This window comes from Perognathus longimembris, chromosome 5, assembly GCF_023159225.1.
Source record: "Perognathus longimembris pacificus isolate PPM17 chromosome 5, ASM2315922v1, whole genome shotgun sequence".
In the NCBI taxonomy this organism is placed as follows: domain Eukaryota; kingdom Metazoa; phylum Chordata; class Mammalia; order Rodentia; family Heteromyidae; genus Perognathus; species Perognathus longimembris.
The window spans coordinates 84,593,392-84,615,134 of record NC_063165.1 but is presented as its reverse complement, the minus strand read 5'-3'; the positions used below and the strand labels follow the sequence as shown (position 1 = coordinate 84,615,134).

At 47.1% G+C, this 21,743-nt stretch overlaps 1 protein-coding gene across 1 annotated transcript; it reads right to left on the bottom strand.

Annotated features, from left to right (window-relative positions):
* Window positions 1-10,157: 10,157 nt before the first annotated feature.
* On the bottom strand, window positions 10,158-19,252 carry Eif2b5 (eukaryotic translation initiation factor 2B subunit epsilon). Its single transcript, XM_048347239.1, has 16 exons — window positions 18,997-19,252; window positions 18,010-18,134; window positions 16,745-16,930; window positions 16,470-16,647; window positions 16,303-16,383; window positions 15,982-16,059; window positions 15,179-15,491; window positions 13,970-14,115; window positions 13,646-13,787; window positions 13,423-13,524; window positions 13,161-13,268; window positions 12,687-12,777; window positions 12,421-12,541; window positions 11,644-11,769; window positions 11,106-11,216; window positions 10,158-10,951 (listed from the first exon to the last, which is right to left on the bottom strand). The coding sequence occupies exons 1-16, from the start codon at window positions 19,186-19,188 to the stop codon at window positions 10,895-10,897; spliced, it is 2,157 nt and encodes a 718-aa protein (XP_048203196.1). The 5' UTR covers window positions 19,189-19,252; the 3' UTR covers window positions 10,158-10,894.
* Window positions 19,253-21,743: the final 2,491 nt, after the last annotated feature.

Below are 21,743 nucleotides of genomic sequence, written 5' to 3'. Positions count from 1 at the left end.
TCTTGTATATTGATTTACTCATCTTCAGATACATGTCCAAGAATGGTATTACAAGGTTATATGGTAGATCTATTTTTAGATCTTCCCATCTTCTGTATCTTCTTCAATTTCTTTCTTCAAGGCTGGAAGAAACTCCATACTGATGTCTAATTTACATTCTCACACAGGGTTTCTGAGAGCTCCTTGCCACCCTTCCCCATTCTGTTTTTGGCAGGACTAGAGTTTTGGCAGTACTAGAGTCACAGCTCTATTTTTTTTTTTTTGCTTGTTTTGTTTTTTGCCACTCCTGGGGCTTGGAATCAGGGCCTGAGCACTGTACCTGGCTTCTTTTTGCTCAAGGCTAGCACTCTACCACTTGAGCCACAGCGCCACTTCTGGCTTTTTCTCTTTGTGTGGTGCTGAGGAATCGAACCCAGGGCTTCATGTATATGAGGTGAGCACTTTACCACTAGGCCATATTCCCAGCCCCCCTTCCCCATTCTTGTCAGCATGTTTTGTTGTTTGTATTCTTGATTAGCCCCATTCCGATGGGTGAGATGGATTTTTTTTTTTTTTTGGCCAGTCCTGGGCCTTGGACTCAGGGCCTGAGCACTGTCCCTATGAGATGGAATTTTTATGTGGTTTTATAAATTTCCTTTGTGACTTAAGGAAGTTGAATGTTTCTTGTACCTATTAGCCATTTGTGTTTCTTCTTCTGAGAACTGTCCATTTACCTATTTATTGATTGGGTTATTTGTTCTTTTGCTATTTACTGTTTGAAATCTTTGTATATTTTGGACATTAGTACTTTATCCATTGAATAGCTGGAAAAGATTTTTCTCACATTGTGTGGGTTATCTCTGCAGGTAACAGTTTCTTTTGTTGTGCAGAAACCTTTTAATGAAGCCCTACCTGTCGATTGAAATCCTATTCAGAACATAATTATGTGTGCCTATATCTTACATAGAATTTCCCCTAGGTTTTCCTATAGTAGTTTCAGACCTTAAATTTTCATGTTTGATCCATTTGGAATTGACTTTTGTGTAGGGTGAGAGATAAGGGGTCAAGTTTCAATCTCCTGCATGTAGACTCCATTTTCTTAGCACAGTTTATTGAAGACACTATCTTTTTCTGCTTTTGGTTCGTCAAAAACTAGATAGCTGTAGTTGTGTGGCTTTTTTTTTAATGGATCTTCTAATCTGTTATATTAGCCTTTGCATCTGTTTTTTATGCCTCTACCATGCTATTTTTGTTACTATGGTTCTGTACTTAATTTGAAGTCCAGTATTGTGACACCTCCACTATTGCTTTTTGCTTAGAATTGCTTTTGCTATTCAAGATCTTTTGTGCTTCCATATGAATTACTGCATTGATCTGTAACTATGAAAAGCAACAATGGACCTTGGCTTGTATTTCACTGACTGTACAGATCGTTTGGTAGTATGACCATTTTCACAGTAGTAATTCTACCACTCTATGAATATGGGAAGTCTTTCCATCTTCTGATGTCTTCTTCAATCTTTTTGAATTTGTGTGTGTGTGTGTGTGTGTGTGTGTGTGTGTGTGTGTGTGTTGGTATGTGTGTGGGGGTTGTGGGGCTTGAACTCAGGGCCTGAATGGAGTTCCTGAGCTTTTTCACTCAAGACTAGTGCTCAAGGCTGTGCTTTGGGCCACAGTGCTACATCCATTTTTCCTAGTGGACAACTGGAGATATGACTCTCATAGATTTTTCTGCCTAGGCTGGCTTCGAACTGCAATCCTTAAGATCTCAGCCTCCTGAGTAGCAAGGATTACATGCGTGAGGCACCAGTGCCTAAGCTAAAATCTTCTTTTAATGTAGGCAATCATACCTGTGAACTTTCCTCTTAACAGTGGCTTTGCTATATGACAAAGTTTCCAGAAGATTGTGTGTTAATTTTCATTAGACTCTAGGAACTTATTTGCCCTTTTATTTCTTCAGTGATCTTCTGCTGGTCTTTCAACACAATAGTTTAGTCCCCATGTTTCACTACATTCTGTGTTTTTGTTTTTTTGCTGTTGAGTTCTATTTATCCCATTGCGATCTCTAACATTTAAATTTTATTTACCAAGACTTGATATGTCTTGTTTTTCTTGTGCCAGTCCTGGGGATTGAACTCAGGGTTTGGGTGCTGTCCATGAACCTTTTCAGCTCAAGGCCAGCACTCTACCACCAGAGACTTTCCTGCCTGGGCTGGCTTCAAACCTTAATCCTCAGATCTCAGCCTTCTGAGTAGTTAGGATTATAAGCATGAGCCACTGGCATGGTCTCTGTTTTTGAATACTTTTTTTTTTTTTTTGCCAGTCCTGGGGCTTGAACTCAGGGCCTGAGCACTGTCCCTGGCCACTCTGCCACTTGAGCCACAGCACCACTTCTGGCCTTTTCTATATATGTGGTGCTGGGGAATCGAACCCAGGGCTTCATATATACGAGGCAAACACTCTTGCCCCTAGGCCATGTTCCTAACCCCGAGGACTTTCTTTTAAAAAGTTTACCATTTGGGGGGATTCTGATGAAGGGTTCTGAATATCTCCCTCTTCATCCCTCCCAAAATATGAAATACTTATTCTGTTGAGCTATAACCAGTTTTAACACCTTCCTTATATTGTATTAAAAAATAAATTTAAGAAGCCATTTTAAAATTTAAAAAAGTTTATTATCTCTAACTAGGTGTAGAAGGGTTTTGTTTTAAAATATGATCGATTTCGAGAAAGTTTCATGGGCTTCTGGGAAGAATGCGTATTGTGCAGCTGCTAGAAATACTTTGTAGGTGTCTATTAAGTCTATTTGTTCTGTTTTGTGTGCGCGCATGTCTGTGTGCAGGGTCAAGTACCGGGGCTTGAACTCAAGGTCCCTTCCCAGATCCCTGGCTAATTCACTTCTTTGTTTTGGTGAAGCAAATCTATTTGAAAGGTAGTGTGGTAAATAGAATTTTCTTGAGAACGGGCATGTCTTAAAATAATCAATTGAGTTAAAATAATTTTCTTTTAGAATTTTGAAATACCACTCGTTGTCTAATTCCAATATTGATAGAGGGGTTATAGTTTGATCTAATCTTGCCCATGGCTTTGTATTCTTGGTCCCCTATCCCCCCGCCCTCCCTGCCCCGCCCCCCCCCCCTTGGAACTTACCTAGTTTTTGTTCCTAGGGTTCTGAAATTTCACTACATTTTAGTGAGGTACTTTTCTGTTATGAGATGGGGATCTCACTATGTTGTCCAAGTCCTCTTTTAACTTTTGGGCTCAAGTAATCCTCTTGCCTCAGCCTCACTGTCCTTGGTTTAGTGAGGATCTTTTTCTAGTATGACTTTCATATCTAGAAATAGAAGTAATTTCTTTTTTAAAGAAATTTCTGACTGGTTGTGGGGCTTGAACTTGGGGCCTGGACAGTGTTCCTCAGCTTTTTTTGCTCAAGTCTAGTGCTCTACCACTTTGAGCCACAGCACCAAAACTGATTTTCTGGTGGTTAATTGGAGATAAGTCTCAGGGACTTTCCTGCCCAGGCTGGCTTTGAATCATGATCCTCAGATCTCAGCCTCCTGAGAAGCTAGGATGACAGGTGTGAGCCACCAGCGCCAGGCTTAAAAAAAAACACAAAAACTTCTTCTTAGGTTTGAGATTGGGACTTGAACACTGTATCTGATGCTTTCACTGTTTGGTAGTGCTGTACCAACTGAGCCATGCCTCCAGCCCTATGAATCCATCCTTACAACCGCTTTTCTTACATTTGCAACATTAATGCTTGGTAACAGATCTTCTGAACCCCTGGTTTCATATCCTATTCTTTACCTACCCATTTCCGTTAATTAATTGATGCCTATTTGGGGCTTGAACCAGACACTGCTCTTTAGCTTTTTCACTCAAGGCTGGGACTTTTCTTTTTGGTTGGTCGTGGGGCTTGAACTCTGAGCCTGGGCGCTGTTTCTGAGCTCTTCAGCTCCCAGAGGACTGCTGGGCTGGCTTTGAACTGCAATCCTCAGATCTCAGCCTCCTGAGTAGCTAGGATTACAGGGATGAGCCCTTGGCTTCCTGTAGTTTTTTTGGTGCCAGTCCTTGGATTTGAGCTCTGGGCTTGGGCACTGTCCTGAGCTTTTGTTGCTCAAGACTAGTATTCTACCAGTTGAGCTATAGTTCCACTTCTTTTTTTGGGAATTAATTGAAGATAAGAGTCTCACAGATTTTCTTGCCAGCCTGGCTTCCAACTGTGACTCTCAGATCCGAGCTTCCTGAGTTAGAATGACAGGCACAAGCCGGCAGTGCCCAGCTCCTTTCATTTCTTCTTGTTGCGGGTCCTGAGGCCTGGGCACTGTCCCTGAGCTTCTCTTTGCTCAAGGCTAGGGCTCTACCAGCTGAGCCACAGTTCCATTTCTGTTTGGGGGTAGTTTAGTGGAAATATGTCTCACAGACTTTCCTGTTCAGGCTGGCTTTGAACTGTGATTCTTTAATCTCAATCCTGAATATCCGGGATTACAGTCATAAGCCACCAGCTTCCTATTTTAACTAATCTTTTTATACAATTTTCTTATATACAACCTTTCCAACCATTCACCTATTCAATATATTTGTTTTCCTTCATATATTATTTGTTAAGTAAAATATCCACAATTTAAGATTCAAGAAAAGTACATAAAGATGGAAATGCATCTTATTTGGTTCTTTAGTCCTCCAATTCGTAACTTGAGTACAATTTGCCTACTTTTACATTCTAAGGACTTTATTTTCTAATTTTTTTTTCTTATGGCACTTTTCTTCATAGACAAAGTATCTTTCTTTTTGGCCAGTTGTGGGGCTTGAACTCAGGGCTTGAGCACTGTCCTTGGCTTCTTTTTGCTCAAGGCTAGCACTCTACCTCTTGAGCCACAGTGCCACTTCTGGCTTTTTTCTATATATGTGGTGCTGAGGAATCGAACCCAGGGCTTCATGTATACAAGGCAAGCACTCTTGCTACTAGGCCATATCCCCAGACCCCAAAGTACCTTTCTTGAATGTTGATGATCATTATACTTTTCTATTTTCAAAAAGTACCCTGCTTTGCCATTATGTCCTTGGTTTCAACATTCCATTTGTTTGCTTTGGCCTCTGCCTTCCATGTTGGAGACTTCTACTCACATTTAAGAATGAGATACTGAGAAGCTGATTGGAAGCTCTGTGTACAGTACAAGACTTATGAACGTATACATTTCACTACAGAGTAATGAAGTGGGGAAAAGCTATTTTTTAGAAACATTCTTCATGTCATGTCTCCTTTATACCTCCAGTTCTCCGTCCCAATCCTTACCTTCCTCTGAGGTACTAAGCCTTTTTCTGGGTTGCCTCTTATTTAGTGACACTCTCTGTAGCAGGTAGATGCCAACTCATTCTGTTCTGCTCAGTTACCTTTCATTGAGATGGGGGTGTAGCTCAAGGGCAGAGTTCGTCTGCCATGCACAAAGGCCTTGAGTTCCTCTCCAGGACCACCACCACCACACCACCACCAATTCTTTCATCTCATTGTCACCTCCCTTCTTCCTTCTTGAGTTACATGCATCTTTTTGCCAGTCATGGGGATTGAACTCAGGGCCTGGGTACTGTCCCTGAACTTTTTAGTGCTCTTATCACTTTGAGCTACAGCTCTACTTGTTTTCTGGTGGTTAATTGGTGATGAGTGTCAAGGACATGACTTCGTGGGCTGGCTTTTAACCGTCATCTTCAGATCTTAGCCTCCTGGGTAGCTAGGAGTACAGGTGTGACTCACTGGCTCTCAGCTGGGTTGTTTTTTCTTTTTGCCAGTCCTGGGGCCAGTCCTCAGGGCCTGGGCACTGTCCCTGGCTTCTTTTGCTCAAGGCTAGCACTCTACCACTTGAGCCACAGCACCACCTCTGGCTCTGTGTATCTGGTACTGAGGAATCAAACCCAGGGCTTCCTGTGTGCTAGGCAAACACTACCACTAGGCCACACTGCAGCCTTACCTGAAATTTTTAAGACAGTTCTATTGGCATAATTATTATCATTATTATTTTGCCATTCCTGGGGCTTAAACTCAGGGCCTGGGCACTGTTACTGAACTTCTTTTGCTCAAGGCTGGCACTCTACCACTTGCACCACTTCTGGCTTTTTCTGTTTATGTGGTACTGAGGAATCGAACCCAGGGCTTCATGCATGCTAGGCAAGCACTCAACCAGTAAGCCACATTCCTAGCCCTGACATAATCATTTTTGAAGACAAAAAACCTCATGTTTTCATCTCCCACTTTTTCTTTTTGCTTTAATGTGCCTTCCTAGCCTTTCACATTTTCTTTAGGCCTCAGCATCACAAATCAGTAAAGCTTTCTCTGATCACCCAACTAGAGGGAATTTCTCTTTCTTAAAACATTTTTGTTTATTTGTGATTTTTTTTTTTTTTTTTTTTTTTTTTTTTTTTTGCCAGTCCTGGGCCTTGGACTCAGAGCTGAGCACTGTCCCTGGCTTCTTTTCACTCAAGGCTAGCACTCTGCCACTTGAGCCACAGGCCACTTCTGGCATTTTCTATATATGTGGTGCTGGGGAATTGAACCCAGGGCTTCCTGTATACAAGGCAAGCACTCTTGCCACTAGGCCATATTCTCAGCCCCTCTTAAAACATTTTATCCCCCACTGCTTGTGGTGTCCTGGGCTTGGAGCCACAGGCTTCATGTGCTGGGAGTCTGCTGCTCATGGGCCCCCAGTCTCCAATAGCACCAGGATGTAGGATCTGACCTTTACCAGCCTGGAGAACTACCTCAAGTTCATACAAGTTTTGGTATACACCTGAGAATATCTGCTGAGATTAGGACACAGATTAAACCATCAAACCTACTTAAACCGTTTCATCTGAAGAGTAAACTTGGCTTAAGTTCAAGGATGTCTCTGCTTGTGATTCCTTAAAAACTCGTTTCTACAGGAGATGCCAGAACTCAGACCTCAGACAAAAAAAAAGAAACAAGGGAAAAATAGTACAATCTCTAGAAAGTGTTTTTGAAGAAATCCGACTGCACCTTGCCAAGAATTGTAGTTCTCTGCCAACCAGGGGGCACCAGTGGCGATACTCTTGAAGATGTTTCTTTTGTGAGAAGTCAAGTAGAATGGAAATCTGCCAACCTTCTAACACCATGTGAGATACCAAGTGTATTTCCTCCAACAGCTCTAGGCTGATAAGGAATACTAGAAGAATAGACATTTACACAAGGAGAGAGTTCCACCATGTTGGACAACCACTAAAATGGTGCCTTTTTTTTTTTTTTGGCCAGTCCTGTGGCTTGGACTCAGGGCCGAGCACTGTCCCTCGCTTCTTTTTGCTCAAGGCTAGCACTCTACCCCTTAAGTCACAGCGCTGCTTCTGGCCTTATTTTCTGTGTATGTGGTGCTGAGGAATCGAACCCAGGGCTTCACGCATGCTAGGCAGGAGCTCTACCACTGAGCCACATTCCCAGCCCCTAAAATGGTGACTTTCAAAGAAGGAAGTTATGATTCCTCAAAGTGATAAGACTTATTCAGCTAAGCATACTTGAAAAATAAACATCTAGTACAACTTATGATGAAACTTTTTTAGTAAAAACCCTCTATGTTCCTCCAAAAGAACAGAATGTAGGTCTTCCCTGTGATTTAAGAGCCAGCAGTGAGTGGTACAACTTAAGATGATTCTGAAGGCCCAGCGGAGAGAGTTCCATTCTCAACAGCCACTAAAATAATGACCTTCAAAGGAAAAGTTGTTATTCCTCAAGAAGATTACAAGATTCATTTGGCTAAGGCAACCTTAGAATATAAAATTCTGTTCCATCTCCAGCAAAGCTTTTGGGAAGAAAGCCATCAAGTTCCCCCCAATAACCTAACTGGAAGTCCTCTCTATCATTCAGGAGCTACCAATGAATGACACAACTCAAGATGTCTACTAAGGCACAACAGGCAAAGTGTTCTGTGATACGGTGACAACCATTATAATGGTGACAATCAAAAAAGAAAGTTACTATGCCTCAAGATGGTAACAAAAGTCTCACTCAACTAAGACACACTGCAAGAATAAACATTTAGGATCAGTTCTAAAACTATTCAAAAGACAAGAACAAAACCACCAAGCACATCCCCAAAAATAAAACTGTAGCCCTCCCTGCCACTGAGGGGCTAGCCATGAGTGACACAACTCCAGGTGTCCATGAAGGTCCAACTGACAAAAAGTCCCATGATGAACTATATCATCCACTAGCATCAGACAAGAGAAAAAGAGGAAACTGATTTTTTCCTGAGAGGAAGTCAAGCCAAAATCTAGACAGTTAAGGCAACAAAGAAAAAAAAGGAAGTGATGCCCAGGAAGAGAAAGCATGTAGTGAAAAAGAGGAGGGGACCATTAGAAACACCATGCACTGAAATGGCAGGCCTCAAACAATGTGATGAGCTTTTACATGACCCAGAGGAATCAACTGCCTTAAGGACAAACCCTGCACCACAGGGGGAGTGACATTTGCCTAAAAGGTTGGGTCTGTGAAAGCGTATTTCAGTGATGAAGAGAATCAGTAAGAAAACCCCAAGCCCATCTACACAGCATGGCTGCCATCAGGAAGGCCAATGCACAGTGAAATGTAGTGGAGAAAGTCCTGGAGATCACCAGCTGTGATCTTTTTTTTTTTTTTGCTGGTTGTGGGGCTTCAATTCTAGGACTGAGCGCTGTCCCTGAGCTCTTCAGCTCAAGGCTAGCGCTCTACCACTTGAGCCACAGTGCCACTTGCCACTTCTGGTTTTCTGGTGGTTCATTGGAGATAAGAGCTCATGAACTTTCCTGCCTGGCCTGGCTTTGATCAGCGATCCTCAGTTCTCAGGATCCTGAGTACCTAGGATTACAGGCGTGAGCCACCGTGCCGCCCAGCTGCCTTACTTGGCTTATTTTCAAGGAACATCTGAAATAAACCTGTCTAATGTTGTGGTTAAAAATAGTAACAACCCAAACCATTCTATAGGCTACTTCTGACTCTGGTACTACTTTGGCACAGATCAGAGATGTCTTCCAATTACTTCTTCTATTTGACTTTGCTATTAGATCAAGGCCATAGCCTTCCTATGTTCTCTAGGCACTGGATCCTACACCTAAGGCTGAAACAGAGTCACTGAATAAGGAAAGCAAAGGAAGCCAACTCCTGACCAGCTGCTGTTTTCAGAAGTGCCTTCAGTAGCTGGGCTTGGCGATGTGTAACTGTAATCCACCTGGTACACAGGTTGAGGCAGGAGGAAAGGAGGTTTGAGGTCAGCCTGATCTACACAATGAACTTGTCTCATAATGGAGAAAGAGGGAAGAGAGGAGGGAGAGAGAGAGGGGAGGTGCCCTCACACTAACAAGTACCTAAGGAGAGCTCCGTATCTTCATCGTACTCCATGACTCACCTGAAATGAAGACCCCTTTCATTTATGAGGTCCAAAGAGCTCCCTGTCACCATGGTGACATTTGCCAAATTAAGTGCCCACAGAGTAAATTACTGCCTCACTGTATTTGAAGGCCACAAAGAGCTCACAAGAGAGAAAGAAGCACAGTTCAGAGTGGAGATGAGGGGAGACAATACGGCAAAGGGACTAGCTCCAGGCCTAGGCTCAACACTGAATTCTGGCTCTACCAATGACTAGTTACATGGCTCTCCTGAGCATAAGGACACCCATCTGAAAATGGGGTAGATCTACTTCAGAGGGCTGATGTAAGGGGGAAATTACACAAAATAGTATTTAGTAGAAGGCCTGTGACACATCAAACTCTCAATAGTAAGAGAAATAAGGTTTTACAGGATCTTCTTATGTCCTTTGGGTGTCTACAACTCTTTTTCTTTTTTTCCTGCCTCTGGGGTAATTTTTCCTTCACTGAGCCACAGGATGCTGAAGCTGGAAGCCTTCTGGAATATGAGATTAAAGTCCTTAGCTATATTCTACAAATATCCCAGGACCTTGACCAGGTTAACTTCTTTTTTTTTTTTTTTGGCCAGTCCTGGGCCTTGGACTCAGGGCCTGAGCACTGTCCCTGGCTTCTTCCCGCTCAAGGCCAGCACTCTGCCACTTGAGCCACAGCGCCGCTTCTGGCCGTTTTCTGTATATGTGGTGCTGGGGAATCGAACCTAGGGCCTCGTGTATCCGAGGCAGGCACTCTTGCCACTAGGCTATATCCCCAGCCCCAGGTTAACTTCTTTAAGATAAAGAATAGTCTGGCTTTTCTGACAAGATTAGTACAGAGTCAACTGAAAATGCCATGTGAGAGGGAGTGGCAAGTGGTAAAGGGTTTCCTATGCGCCTGGTACCACCACCCTATAGCAAGAAAAGTATCCAGGCCAGAACCAGCAATGGAAATAGGCTTAGGGACACCAGACCAGAACCAGAACCAGGCCACAGATGTTTAAAAAAAAAAAAAAAAGCAGCTTGGTCTTCCACTACTCATGAGCCATGGGAATAATCAGCAAGGTACCACAGTACCATCTAGTGGCCACAACACTCCCCGCTTTACTCCAGATGTTCGGGAAAGGCTGCTGTGTCATATCAGTTTTACAACTCTGGTCATACAGTCTTCACTTGGAGAAACATCAAACATGTTATCCTCTCTCTCTTTAATATTAACAAATACAAGCACTCTGGTGTTTCCCAAGGGAAAGCCAGATCATAAAGCTGTTCCTCTGGCCTTCCTCCAGCTGTAGGGTCTATCTCGCTTCTTCCTGGGCCGGAGCTTTGTTCCAGCCCAAACTTCTCTCATCCCAACTCCCCCTGCAGGACAGGAGGGAGGCCCGTGGTTGCTGGTGGTGGGAAGAACACTACAGTCCAGCCTCCGCTCCTTTCACTCAGCCTGGGTGGTGGTCACTGATCTTTCCGTGGCTAGCTCCTCACTTGTCCTTCCAGAAGTCAGGAGGGCAACCAAGCACACCACAGAAGCAGGCTGTGCGACCTCAGTCATCAGATGACTCCTCTTCTGCCTCTTTTAGCCACTGGATGAACCTCTGAAGCTGTGAAGAAGCCACAGGGAGAGCTGCTGGGAGAGGGGCATGTACCCTACTGCTCCTTGCTCCCCTTAGCAGATGAACAGTGCTAAGAGCCAGTCCTGGGAGTCTAGGGTCAAGGACGGGGGAGCCTGGGGGAACGGAAGGCAGCCCAACTCACCTGCTGATTCTTGCGCAACTGGTGACCTTTGTCAGTTATGTCCCTTTTGCTGAACCAGCTCAAGATTGTTTCCTCAGCCAGAATCTCCAGCTGGTAGAAAGCCATCAGGATCTGCGAGAGGCCAGCAAAAAGGATCTCAGGGGCCTCGCAGAGCCCGGTAAGTAAGTGGATAATAGAAGGAGAGAAGGGATGGCCTTATCATCCATACCAGCCCTCAGCTTCTTCCATACACGAAAGTAGCCTTCTCCACAGTAGACAACACTGGGCTGTTCACTATGGTGTTGGAATAGGTATGACTTCTGGAACTATTCCTGGACAATGCTATGCATGCACCAGCACTCCACAAGTGGCTACCTTACTAGTACCCATTTCAAAGCTATCCTACACTAGGAAGAAGCATAAAACTGGACCAAGAGGGTGCTGTGAACCAAACTCCATGCTGAGAGTTCAGGTTAGCTTTTGTTCTGTATCTACATAAGGGTCAATAAGGACTTCTTCAAAACAAATGAAGGAACACGAAGTTTTATGCAGGATTCACCTTGGCCAGGCTAGCAGCAAATGCTTCATGCTCCAGGAAGAAGTCCTCAATGGCTGCCAGTGCTTCTAAATGGTCAGCTGCACGCTTTATATAGTTCCTAAAGACAGGGCTCCAGGTCTTGAGCAACTAAAAAAGAGAAGAAATAAGTCATAACATATTCCTGGGCATGCAGCTCTACCTGAACAGCAAAGACAATGTTGATGACGTGGTTTGTTTTTGTTTTTTTTTTTTGGTCGATAACAGGGTTGGACTCAGGGCCTGAGCACTGTCCCTGGCTTCTTTTTGCTCAAGGCTAGCACTCTATCACTTGAGCCACAGCGCCACTTCCGGCCTTTTCTGTGTATGTGGTGCTGGGGGATCAAATCCAGGGCTTCCTGCATGCTGGGCAAGCGCTCGGCCACTAAGCCTCATTACTCGCCCCCACTTCTGGTGTTTGAATGGTTAATTGAAGGTACAAGTCTCATAGGGACTTTTCTGCCCATGCGGGCTTCCAACTGCAATCCTCAGATCTCAGCCTCGTGAGTAGCTACGATTACAGTCGTGAGCCGCTGGTGCCCGGCTCCAGGTCTATTTCTGTGTGTCTCTCAGAGGTCTGTGTGGTCTGAATCCAGGAGTCTCAGAGATCACTCAGGACTAAATTCAACCGGCCTCCTCTGGGCCGATCAAAACTGCTCTAGAGCCGAGCCAGCTTCTTAGGGAAAAGAAAGCAGTCAGGTCGAGGAAGGATGTCTGTCTGTTTTCATCCCATGCCTGTCCCTGGCCCCAATCTTTACTCACAGGAAGCAGCAGGGCACAGTAGCGGTTTGGGTCGAGGGGATCCATCTGTTGCAAGGGGAACTCCAGGACCACATGGCTCAGGACCTGCATGACCTCCTTTAGGCTTATGTTGTAAGCATACCTGGGGGGGAGAGCAGAGGGACAAAATGGCTTCACGGGCTGTTCATTACGCTATGACCTTGACAACACCCTGGAGGGGAGGAGGTCAGATGGAACAAACAGGAAGGAGGGTTTGGGAAGGAACAAGAGCAGAGAGCTGCTCTTACTTGAGAGAGTTGATCTCCAGGACTAGATTGTCACAAGAAATGTTCTCCTCTTGGCCTCGCTGTAAGGTTCCCAGAACTTCATTCTGGAACACTAAAAAAGAATAAGTTTATAGGTTAATATCATTTTGAATGCTTTGCTTTAAGTCAGGCAGTCCTGACTTCCTATCAAACCATGTGGAAGGAAAAGAGCTTTTGGCCAGTTAATACAAACAAAGAATAAACTGGCCTTGCCAGGCCTGGGGCTTGAACTCAGGGCCTTACGTTTCTGCTCTGCTTTTCCACTCGCGAGTGGCACTCTAACACTTGTGCCCTGTCTCTAGTTCAATTTTTTTGCTAGTTAATTTGTGGTAAGAGTCTCATAAATTTGTCTGCTTGTGCTGGCTCTGAACCTCAATCCTCAATTTTGGCCTTCTGAGTAGCTGAGCCTGGCTAAACTGGCCTCTTGTCCAAGCTTCTGTTCCCCTGGACACTCACCTTTGATGTCATCTAACTGAGGGGAGCCTGCCCTGCTGTCCAGCTCCTCAGAATCCATACTTCGCTCACTTTCAGTTTCACTCTCTTCTTCCAGGTTGATTGTGAGCCCTGAGAACACAGAAAAAGTGAGAAAAATAAGGGAACAGCCACTGATATATCTTCTGAGAGAAGCTAGACTGCACGAGAGAAGCATGAATAAGTAATCAGACTCCCAGGTCTATTCAGATTTAGTAGGAGGAAGGAAGCATAGAGACTAACTCACCCCATAGACTGTGCCGTAGCTCCTCCTCTTCCTCCGCGTTTACTTCGGCAGCTTTCCAGAGGTAGCCTTGGCCTGCAGCTCCCACTTCTGCTGGATTGTAACCTGAAAAAGGCACCGATCTTCACAGAAAGCCCAGCAGCAGTATCAACTGCTCCAGAAAGACAGGGTAGTTTTTCTATGGGAAGAGGGTGCGCAGATGCCCCACACCTGTCGAACCTCACACCTTTCAGCTTCACTTTTTCCTTTTCTTGGTTGGCCCCAGAATCATCGCTGAACTGGCCATCATCCTCATCGTCATCTGCATCTGGAGGGTGCAAAGAGATCACCGAGGCCTCAGGCAGGGTGATATCTGGACCTACTACCACCTAGGGGAGAAAACAAGGAGTGAGTGGCACAGACCTATCACAATTGGAGTGGCATTTTGCTTTTTTACTAAGCTAAGTAGAAGGTAAATTAAATGAGTAGAATGGGACTCTCAAGGTCCCTGTTGGTGAAGCACAATCATCACTCACTTCAGAGCTTGTGTGCAGAATGGAACAGGTCTGACCTGGGAAGTGAGGACACAGCGTGGCTTCAGGGTAACGCGTTCCTTGACCTCAGCACCATCACAGAGAAGAGACTGGTAGATCTGTGCTCCAGGGGCGACTCGAACACCCTGCCACAGGTAGGCCTGGTCCAGGACCACATTATCACCTAGTTCAGGATGGAAAGGACTTCTGGTGACTCAAGGTTCCTTCATGAAGGATAAGGTGGATTAACAACACCAGCACAGCTGTTACCTAATTTTATACAATCCCCCCCAGTGACTCGGAAACACCCACTTAATCTCCAGCCCCAGCCTAGAACATTGCTTTCAGCCTGGCTAATCCCTACAAAGTTTACAATAATTATGTACTGTCCTATATATAGCTTAAGAATCTTGAGAACCTTCAATATTTCTTGGGATAAACCCAGAAACTTATGAGAATCATATTCAAGTGTACACGTAGGATCACATTAATCCATCTTCTAATATATCACAGAATCTTAGTATTGTTCTTTTAAAGGGGCAGTACCACTAGAAGTACTGCATTCCTAAAACCAAAGTGACTAGTTATGAGAGTAGAAACAACACTGGACCTGCAACCAGAATACTCAAAATTCAGGTCTTAGTACTACCTCTTATTAGCTATGACTCTGGGCAAGACAACCTCTAAATGTATTTGTAAATTAGGGATAAATAATACTCCCCACCAAAGTTCTTCTGAGGATTAAATAAACTAATAAAAGGCGTTTGTAAACTGTAATGCACTAAACAGAGGTTATTACTGCACATCAACTATCTACTTGGCCCTGAATATAGGGTATCTGGAATGCAAAGAGTCATTCATAAGAGATTCACAGCCCCCAAATTATCAGTTGTCAAATTCTTGGTCTCTCCATTCTTTTCCTTTTTCAAGATGGAGTCTGATTATATTGCCCAAGCTGGTGTCAAACTCCTAATGTCACCATTCTGAGTGGCTGGAGCTACAATGCCTGACTTTTCTCCTTATTTATTTTTGCCAGTCCTGGGGCTTGAACTCAGAGCACTGTCCCTGGCTTCTTTTTGCTCAAGGCCTTCTTTTGCTCAAACGCCACTTCTGGCTTTTTCTATGTATGTGGTGCTGATTTGAACCCAGGGCTTCATGTATATGAGGCAAGCACTCTACCAGTAGGCCACATTCCCAGGCCCAGACTTTCCTTTAGGTGACCGGAGTCCCCCACCAACTGTGCTTACCTATGTGGCAGTTAGGTCCAATGACACTGTTGGTGATGGAGCAATTGCTGCCAATGACAGTTCCAGAGCCCAGGAGCACATTTTCCTCCAGAATGCTGCCATGGCCCAGGCTGACCTCAGGCCCACGGTAGATGTTGTGGCGGGAATGAGTACAGCTCTGTGCAGGGCTGTCAGTAAAGTTTGCTTCTGGAGTGAGAGGGTAGACCCATCGGCGGATGACATCAGCAGAGACAGCAGAGTACATGTGGAGGTTGGAGACACGGGCACCATATTCCCTACTTGTTACATGCATGTGAATCTGGTTCCCAAGGACCTGCATGAGAAGGAAGATCACTCAAACAAACAAGACAGGAAGAGCATCACCCAGTACAGCATCTTCCTAAGCCTCTTTATTCCCCTCTGCTTCTCACTGTTATAGTCAAAGGGCCTGAGAGTTTTCCTTTTCTTTTCTTTTTGCCAGTCCCAGGTCTTGAACTCAGTCAGGGCCTGAGCACTGTCCGTGGCTTCTTTTTGCTCAGGGCTAGCACTCTACCACTTGAGCCACAGCACCACTTCTGGCCTTTTCTATATATGTGGTGCTGAGGAATCGAACCCAGGGCTTCATGTATGTGAGACAGGCACTCTACCACTAGGCCATATTCCCAGCCCAAGTTTTTCTTTATTAATAGATCCTTTTCCTCAGTCTTCTAGTTATTTTCCTTCCTTGTAAAGCTTGAGACATAAAAGGGAACCAAAAGTTACCAGAGTGAGATAAAATCACAGCCTCTCTCTTCCCTAAAAGAGGCTTTGGAAGCTGTTCTCACCTCTTCATTCACTAACAGTCCTCTCACAAAGTCATCTCGAGTTTGGTAGTCAAAATTGTCTGTGAAGAGTTGAGCTACCTATGAAAAGGAGAAAAAGGAGGAGGCTAAAGCTAGGTGCTTTTCCTGTAAGCAAAGCCCCAAAGATCTGTTAAACCCATAACAACTGGACAAGAACCAGAATCCATGGCTTTCAGTACCTTGAGGACAAGGTGACATCCTTTGTTTTACATCAGGTAAGAAGAAATATACACTGGTTTTGTAAGGGGACAAACAGGCCCTAAGTGATGTATTGGATGTGTAGCCCTGCCCCTAGGAATTCACCTGAGGAGAGCAGATGCTGATATGGCAATCTAGTAAATCATAGCGAATCTCTACTCCATCTCCACTGCCTTGGAACAGGCTCTGTAGGGAGAAGAGACAAAGACTTTAGCTTGTTTCTGCTGAAGCTAGCCACTTGCTTACCTGGGGTTCCCCAAATACCTACATACCAGAGGAAACGAATAGCGCCGGAGGCCCTGGGTCTTCTGGAAGTGTAAAATCCGATTTGTGCCACTGTCCACAGCCACCACTACATTGTCCTCATGGCAACGAGCTGGGTGACTTGGAGATGACTCCTTGAAGATCATGGTCATCACAGATACATTTTTCTCTAGCTTCCGTCTCAACCTATGAAAAATAGGATGTTACCGTCATGGGCAGCTGTAAGAGTAGCTGAGTGCTCGTTGGTCCCTAGCCCTTGTCACTGTCTCTTTTTCATCCTGACCTGTGTTCCTCCAGGGCTCTGGTAATATTGATGTTTGAGATGACATCCCCATAAACTAGAAGGAAGTCAGAGCGCACCAAGGCCTTCGCATCTACATCACGGAGGACATCTCCAAGCGACCGATACAGCTCTGACGTAATGATCCGAACCACATTGAGGGATGTAGGACGGCACCACTTGGATTTTCTATAGGAAAGGGGGTAAAGGGATAAGCAGATCAAACGTAAAGATCACATTGGCCTTCCTTACCTCCCTCTATTCAGCACCAACAGTTCTTCTCTATCGTTTTATTGGATTTTTGTCCGCGTCCTCAACTTCAAAGGGATTTAATGACTGCTTTCAGCATCCTGTGTCACCAGTTTTGTTTTATGGGTTAGAGAAACATGGTTATTTCCTCTCAATAACTTAACCTCTGTCCCTGAATTTAGGTTTGAACTCAAAATCCTGCAGGAGTATAGAGTATAAAAGCACTCTCTGAACACACTGTTCATGTCACTTTTCCCATTCTAAAGCCTACTGTCAAATTTAGTAATTGTCTGATGGAAGTCAATGTCCTAATGTTTATTTCTTCAAGTTCCATGAATTCTGCAATTCTCTTTGCCAAGACTTCAAAATATATTTGCTAAGGGCTTATTACTACATGCTTGGCACTAACTCAGGTAATGGGAAAAAGAGGAAGAGCTTATTTCTATGACTAAGGGTCAGAACAGACAATGTATAGAAAGCCAGTGGAAAAACAAAGTTGTTTTTAACAAAAGAGTAAAACCCACTGGGACTAATCTTTATAAATGAAATTCATAAAACCCACATCATTCCTTTAGCTTTTATTACAAGAACCCTGAGACAAGATTCCAGCTGTTTATGTCATTAAAAGTGAACACAGATGGGCCTGGTGGCTCACACTTGTAATCCTAGCTACTCAGGAGGCTGAGATCTGAGGACTCTGGTTCAAAGTCAGCCCAGGCCAGGCAAGTCTGTGAGACTCTTATCTCCAATGAACCACTAGAAAACTGGAAGTGGATCTGAGGCTCAAAGTGGTAGAGCGCTAGCTTTGAGCAAAAGAGCTCAGGGACAGCGCATGACCACAAATGAGAAAAAGAAAAGAAAGGAAAAAAGGTCAACAGAACACCCTAGACAATGGGAACTGGATAGACATATTCTCTCATATTCCATAGTTACAATCATCCTAAAAACACACACAAAACACCCCAAAACCAAACAGTGAAAGATGAACAAACACGGAAAGAAAAGTGTCAGGGCCTTACAGTAGATGTTCTTTGATCTGAGCAGCCTTCCAGCAGCAAAAGACAAAGGTTTCCTGTACACCGGTGGCGGTCAGGAATTCCAGGGTATAGTCAATTAATGCCACGTTGGCCAGGGGCAAGAGGGCCTGCGAGACAAAACATGGAAAAGGAAAAAAAGAAACTGAGGTATGCAATCCCTCGAGAGCCTTCGGGGCCGCTCACTGCCGCCAGTTTCACCGCGACACGAGAGATTTCTTCACACCCCAAGGTTAGACGGGCTCCGGCCTTTCCATGTTCACGGCAGGAACGTCAGTCAGGGTCTAAGCTGTCACTATCCGGCCAGGGCACCGGGTGAGTCCGTCCTGCAATCGAACCTCGGCCCCCGGCCACCCCCCCGCCCCCGTGCCCCGAAGCCCCGGTGCCCCCGGCCCCGCGCTCACCCCCGGCCCCCGGCCCCCACAGCCTCGGCCCCGCGCTCACCCGCGGCCCCCGGCCCCCGGCCCCCCCCCCGGCCCCCGGCTTCCCCCCGGCCCCGCGCTCACCCGCGGCCCCCGGCCCCCGGCCCCCCCCCCGGCTTCCCCCCGGCCCCGTGCTCACCCGCGGCCCCCGGCCCCCCCCCCGGCCCCCGGCTTCCCCCCGGCCCCGTGCTCACCCGCGGCCCCCGGCCCCCCCCCGGCCCCCGGCTTCCCCCCGGCCCCGCGCTCACCCGCGGCCCCCGGCCCCCCCCCCGGCCCCCGGCTTCCCCCCGGCCCCGCGCTCACCCGCGGCCCCCGGCCCCCGGCTTCCCCCCGGCCCCCGGCCCCGCGCTCACCCGCGGCCCCCGGCCCCCCCCCCGGCCCCCGGCTTCCCCCCGGCCCCGCGCTCACCCGCGGCCCCCGCGCTCACCCCCGGCCCCCGGCCCCCCCCCCGGCCCCCGGCTTCCCCCCGGCCCCCGGCCCCGCGCTCACCCCCAGCCCCCGGCTTCCCCCCGGCCCCCGGCTTCCCCCCGGCCCCCGGCCCCGCGCTCACCCGCGGCTGGTCCTTGGAGACCGGGAAGAAGCGGCGGTTGAAGCTGTCCGCCACCAGGACGGCTTGTAGGGGCGGCGGCGGCTCCTCCTCGGCCCCCCGGGCTCCGCCGCCGCCGCCGCCGCCACCGCCGCGCTTGCCGGCTCGCCCGGCCGTCGCCGCCGCCGCGGGGACCGCCACCCCAGCGGCCGCCATCTTCCCTCACACGCGACTCCTCCCGCCGCGGAGCCGCTACGGCACGCCGCGAGGGACGAACAGGGGCCCTGACGGGGCGGGGCGGGGCGGGGCGGGGGGCGGGGCCAGGCCCGGAGGGCGTGCCGTGACCACTGACGGGGCGGGGCGGGGGCGGGGCCAGGCCGGAGGGCGGGCCGTGACCACTGACGGGGCGGGGCGGGGGCGGGGCCAGGCCGGAGGGCGGGCCGTGGCCACTGACGGGGCGGGGCGGGGGGCGGGGCCAGGCCGGAGGGCGGGCCGGGCGCATGCGCTCTCCCCTCCAGGCCCACCTGGGAAGGAAGGGGCTGAAGCGCTTCGTGGAGGACCGGAGCGACCTCAGCCTGAGTTGGGGCAAGTGGAGGACGGGCGGGCAGAGCATCTGGAAGACAAGATGCTTCCCAACAAGGCACCGCAACCTTTCTGTTTGGAAACCATCCCAGCCAGCTTCACCTCCAGCACCTTGCACAAATGAGTGCGGGCGGGGGTGGGGATGATGGGGTGGGTTGGGGGGGGTGGGAGAGGGGTGCTTGCTCTCTTTCTTGTCGGGATTTGCGTGCTGCGCCCAGACATGGGTTTCCACGTGAACTTACAGATTTGACCCCCTCCTCGTCACCTCTTTGTGCAACCTGGGAATGTTGTTATTTCTGTCCTCTCCCACTGAGTGAAAACGCACTTGAGGTTCGAAAATTTAGCGTGAGGAAGAAAAGGCAAAAGGCCAGGACTAGGGCTTGAATTCAGGCCGCAACTCTTCTTCTTTCTTTTTCTTTTTTAAAAAAAATTCATTTACTTTATTGATATTACAGAGAGCATGTACAGAGGGTTTACAAGAGTCAGGTAAGGAGTACATTTCCTTTCCTACAGTGTCTCCTGTTCCCTCATTTTCCCCCAGCACCCCCTCCCATCTCCACCCATGAATTGTATAGTGCGCTTTCATCAGCGTCCAGTGAGCTCCTCTGTTGCACTTTCCCACCAATTTTCCCTGAGTTCAGCGCCCTCCCCCAACCCTCCTGAAGGTATACATATGAACACACCATACATAAGGTGAAGAAGACAGAATCATCAACAACTAAGAAAAAGTCTTCTGTTTCTATATCTGGGAGTTCATTTCAGTACGTGTATCATTCCATATAAATATAAAGTCGCTTAGGCATTACACCTTTGCACTTCTCCCTGTGTGTATCTAGATTTCTGTATCATTTGTTCATATCTCAGTGCTTCTTAGACCTAGCTTCTGCATATCGGAGAGATCATGCACTGTTTGTCTCTCTGAGCTTGGCTTACGTTACTCAACACGACTGGTTCTGGTTCCATCCATTCCCCTGCAAATGACGTTATTTTATGCTTCCTCATGGCTGTGTAAAATTCCGTTGTGCATAGTATCACATGTGTTTGGATCCACTCATCTATGGTGGGGCATCTGGGCTGTTTCATTATCTTGGCTGCTGTGCATAGAGTGACAATGAACTTGGGCGTGCAGGTGTCCTGATCCTAGCCCGGCTCATGAGGTTCACGGTGGAGGCCAGGCTGGAACTCGTGCTTGACTTTTTCACTCAAGGCTTGCACTCCACCACTTGCGCTCCGCCTCTCCACCTCTGGCTTTTGGGGAGAGGCTTACGGATCTGTATTCTCAAGATGACTTTTAGCTGTAATCCTCAGATCTCAGTCTCTCGAGAGGTTGGGATTTCAGGAGTGAGCCACAGACACCCAGCTCAAGTACTTTTTGATCTTGTGGGTGATTGGTTTATGAGGTGGGAGCCGGCTACATCCACAAGGTACATGGAAGCCAGAGTCCTGTCAGAAAGAATTTTACTTGCCTATTCTGAGAGCTAGATAAGCACAGACCTGAAGAGAGATCAAGTTTCCTGGAAGTTCTGGATTGCAGAAGGACAATAAGGTTCCTTAAACAACAGTGATCCACTCCCTGCCACCTCCAAAGGAAAAAACAAGAGGGCGAGTGGCTAAGTATGCCAGCCTGAACATTAGGGCCTAGAATTCAGAGAGAGCTGTTCCGGGCCTGCTCCTTATCCAGTTTCTGCTGAGGAACACATGTGCCCTAGGAGAGGAAGGTTGTGGTATGAAGGAAGGGAATCTGATAGGGTAACCCACTGTCCCTATTTGCCCAGCACTGTCCCAGATTTAGCACTTCATTCTGGGTTGAGGGGAACGGCTGAGTCCCTGCTGCACTGAAATGGCTGGGCACCATCGAGGCAGCAATTAAGTGCCAATAGCTCTGCTGTGGGTTCTCCCTTCCCTAAGGGGTTAACCAGCAGAAATGGCCAGTTTCCCAACACGCAGACAGGAAGGAGACTTGAGCCTGGTGGGCCACAGCACAGCAAGACTGCACTGCTTACTGTAGAATGCTTTTTAGAAAGCAATAGAAAGATACCTAGAGAGAAAATATACAATAGAGGGAACAAGAATGAGATTGACATTACTAAAGTAAAAATGAAAGTCATAGATAGTGGTACACACTCTCAGAGAATTTACATTTTCCTCTTCTTCTTCTTCTTCTTCTTCTTCTTCTTCTTCTTCTTCTT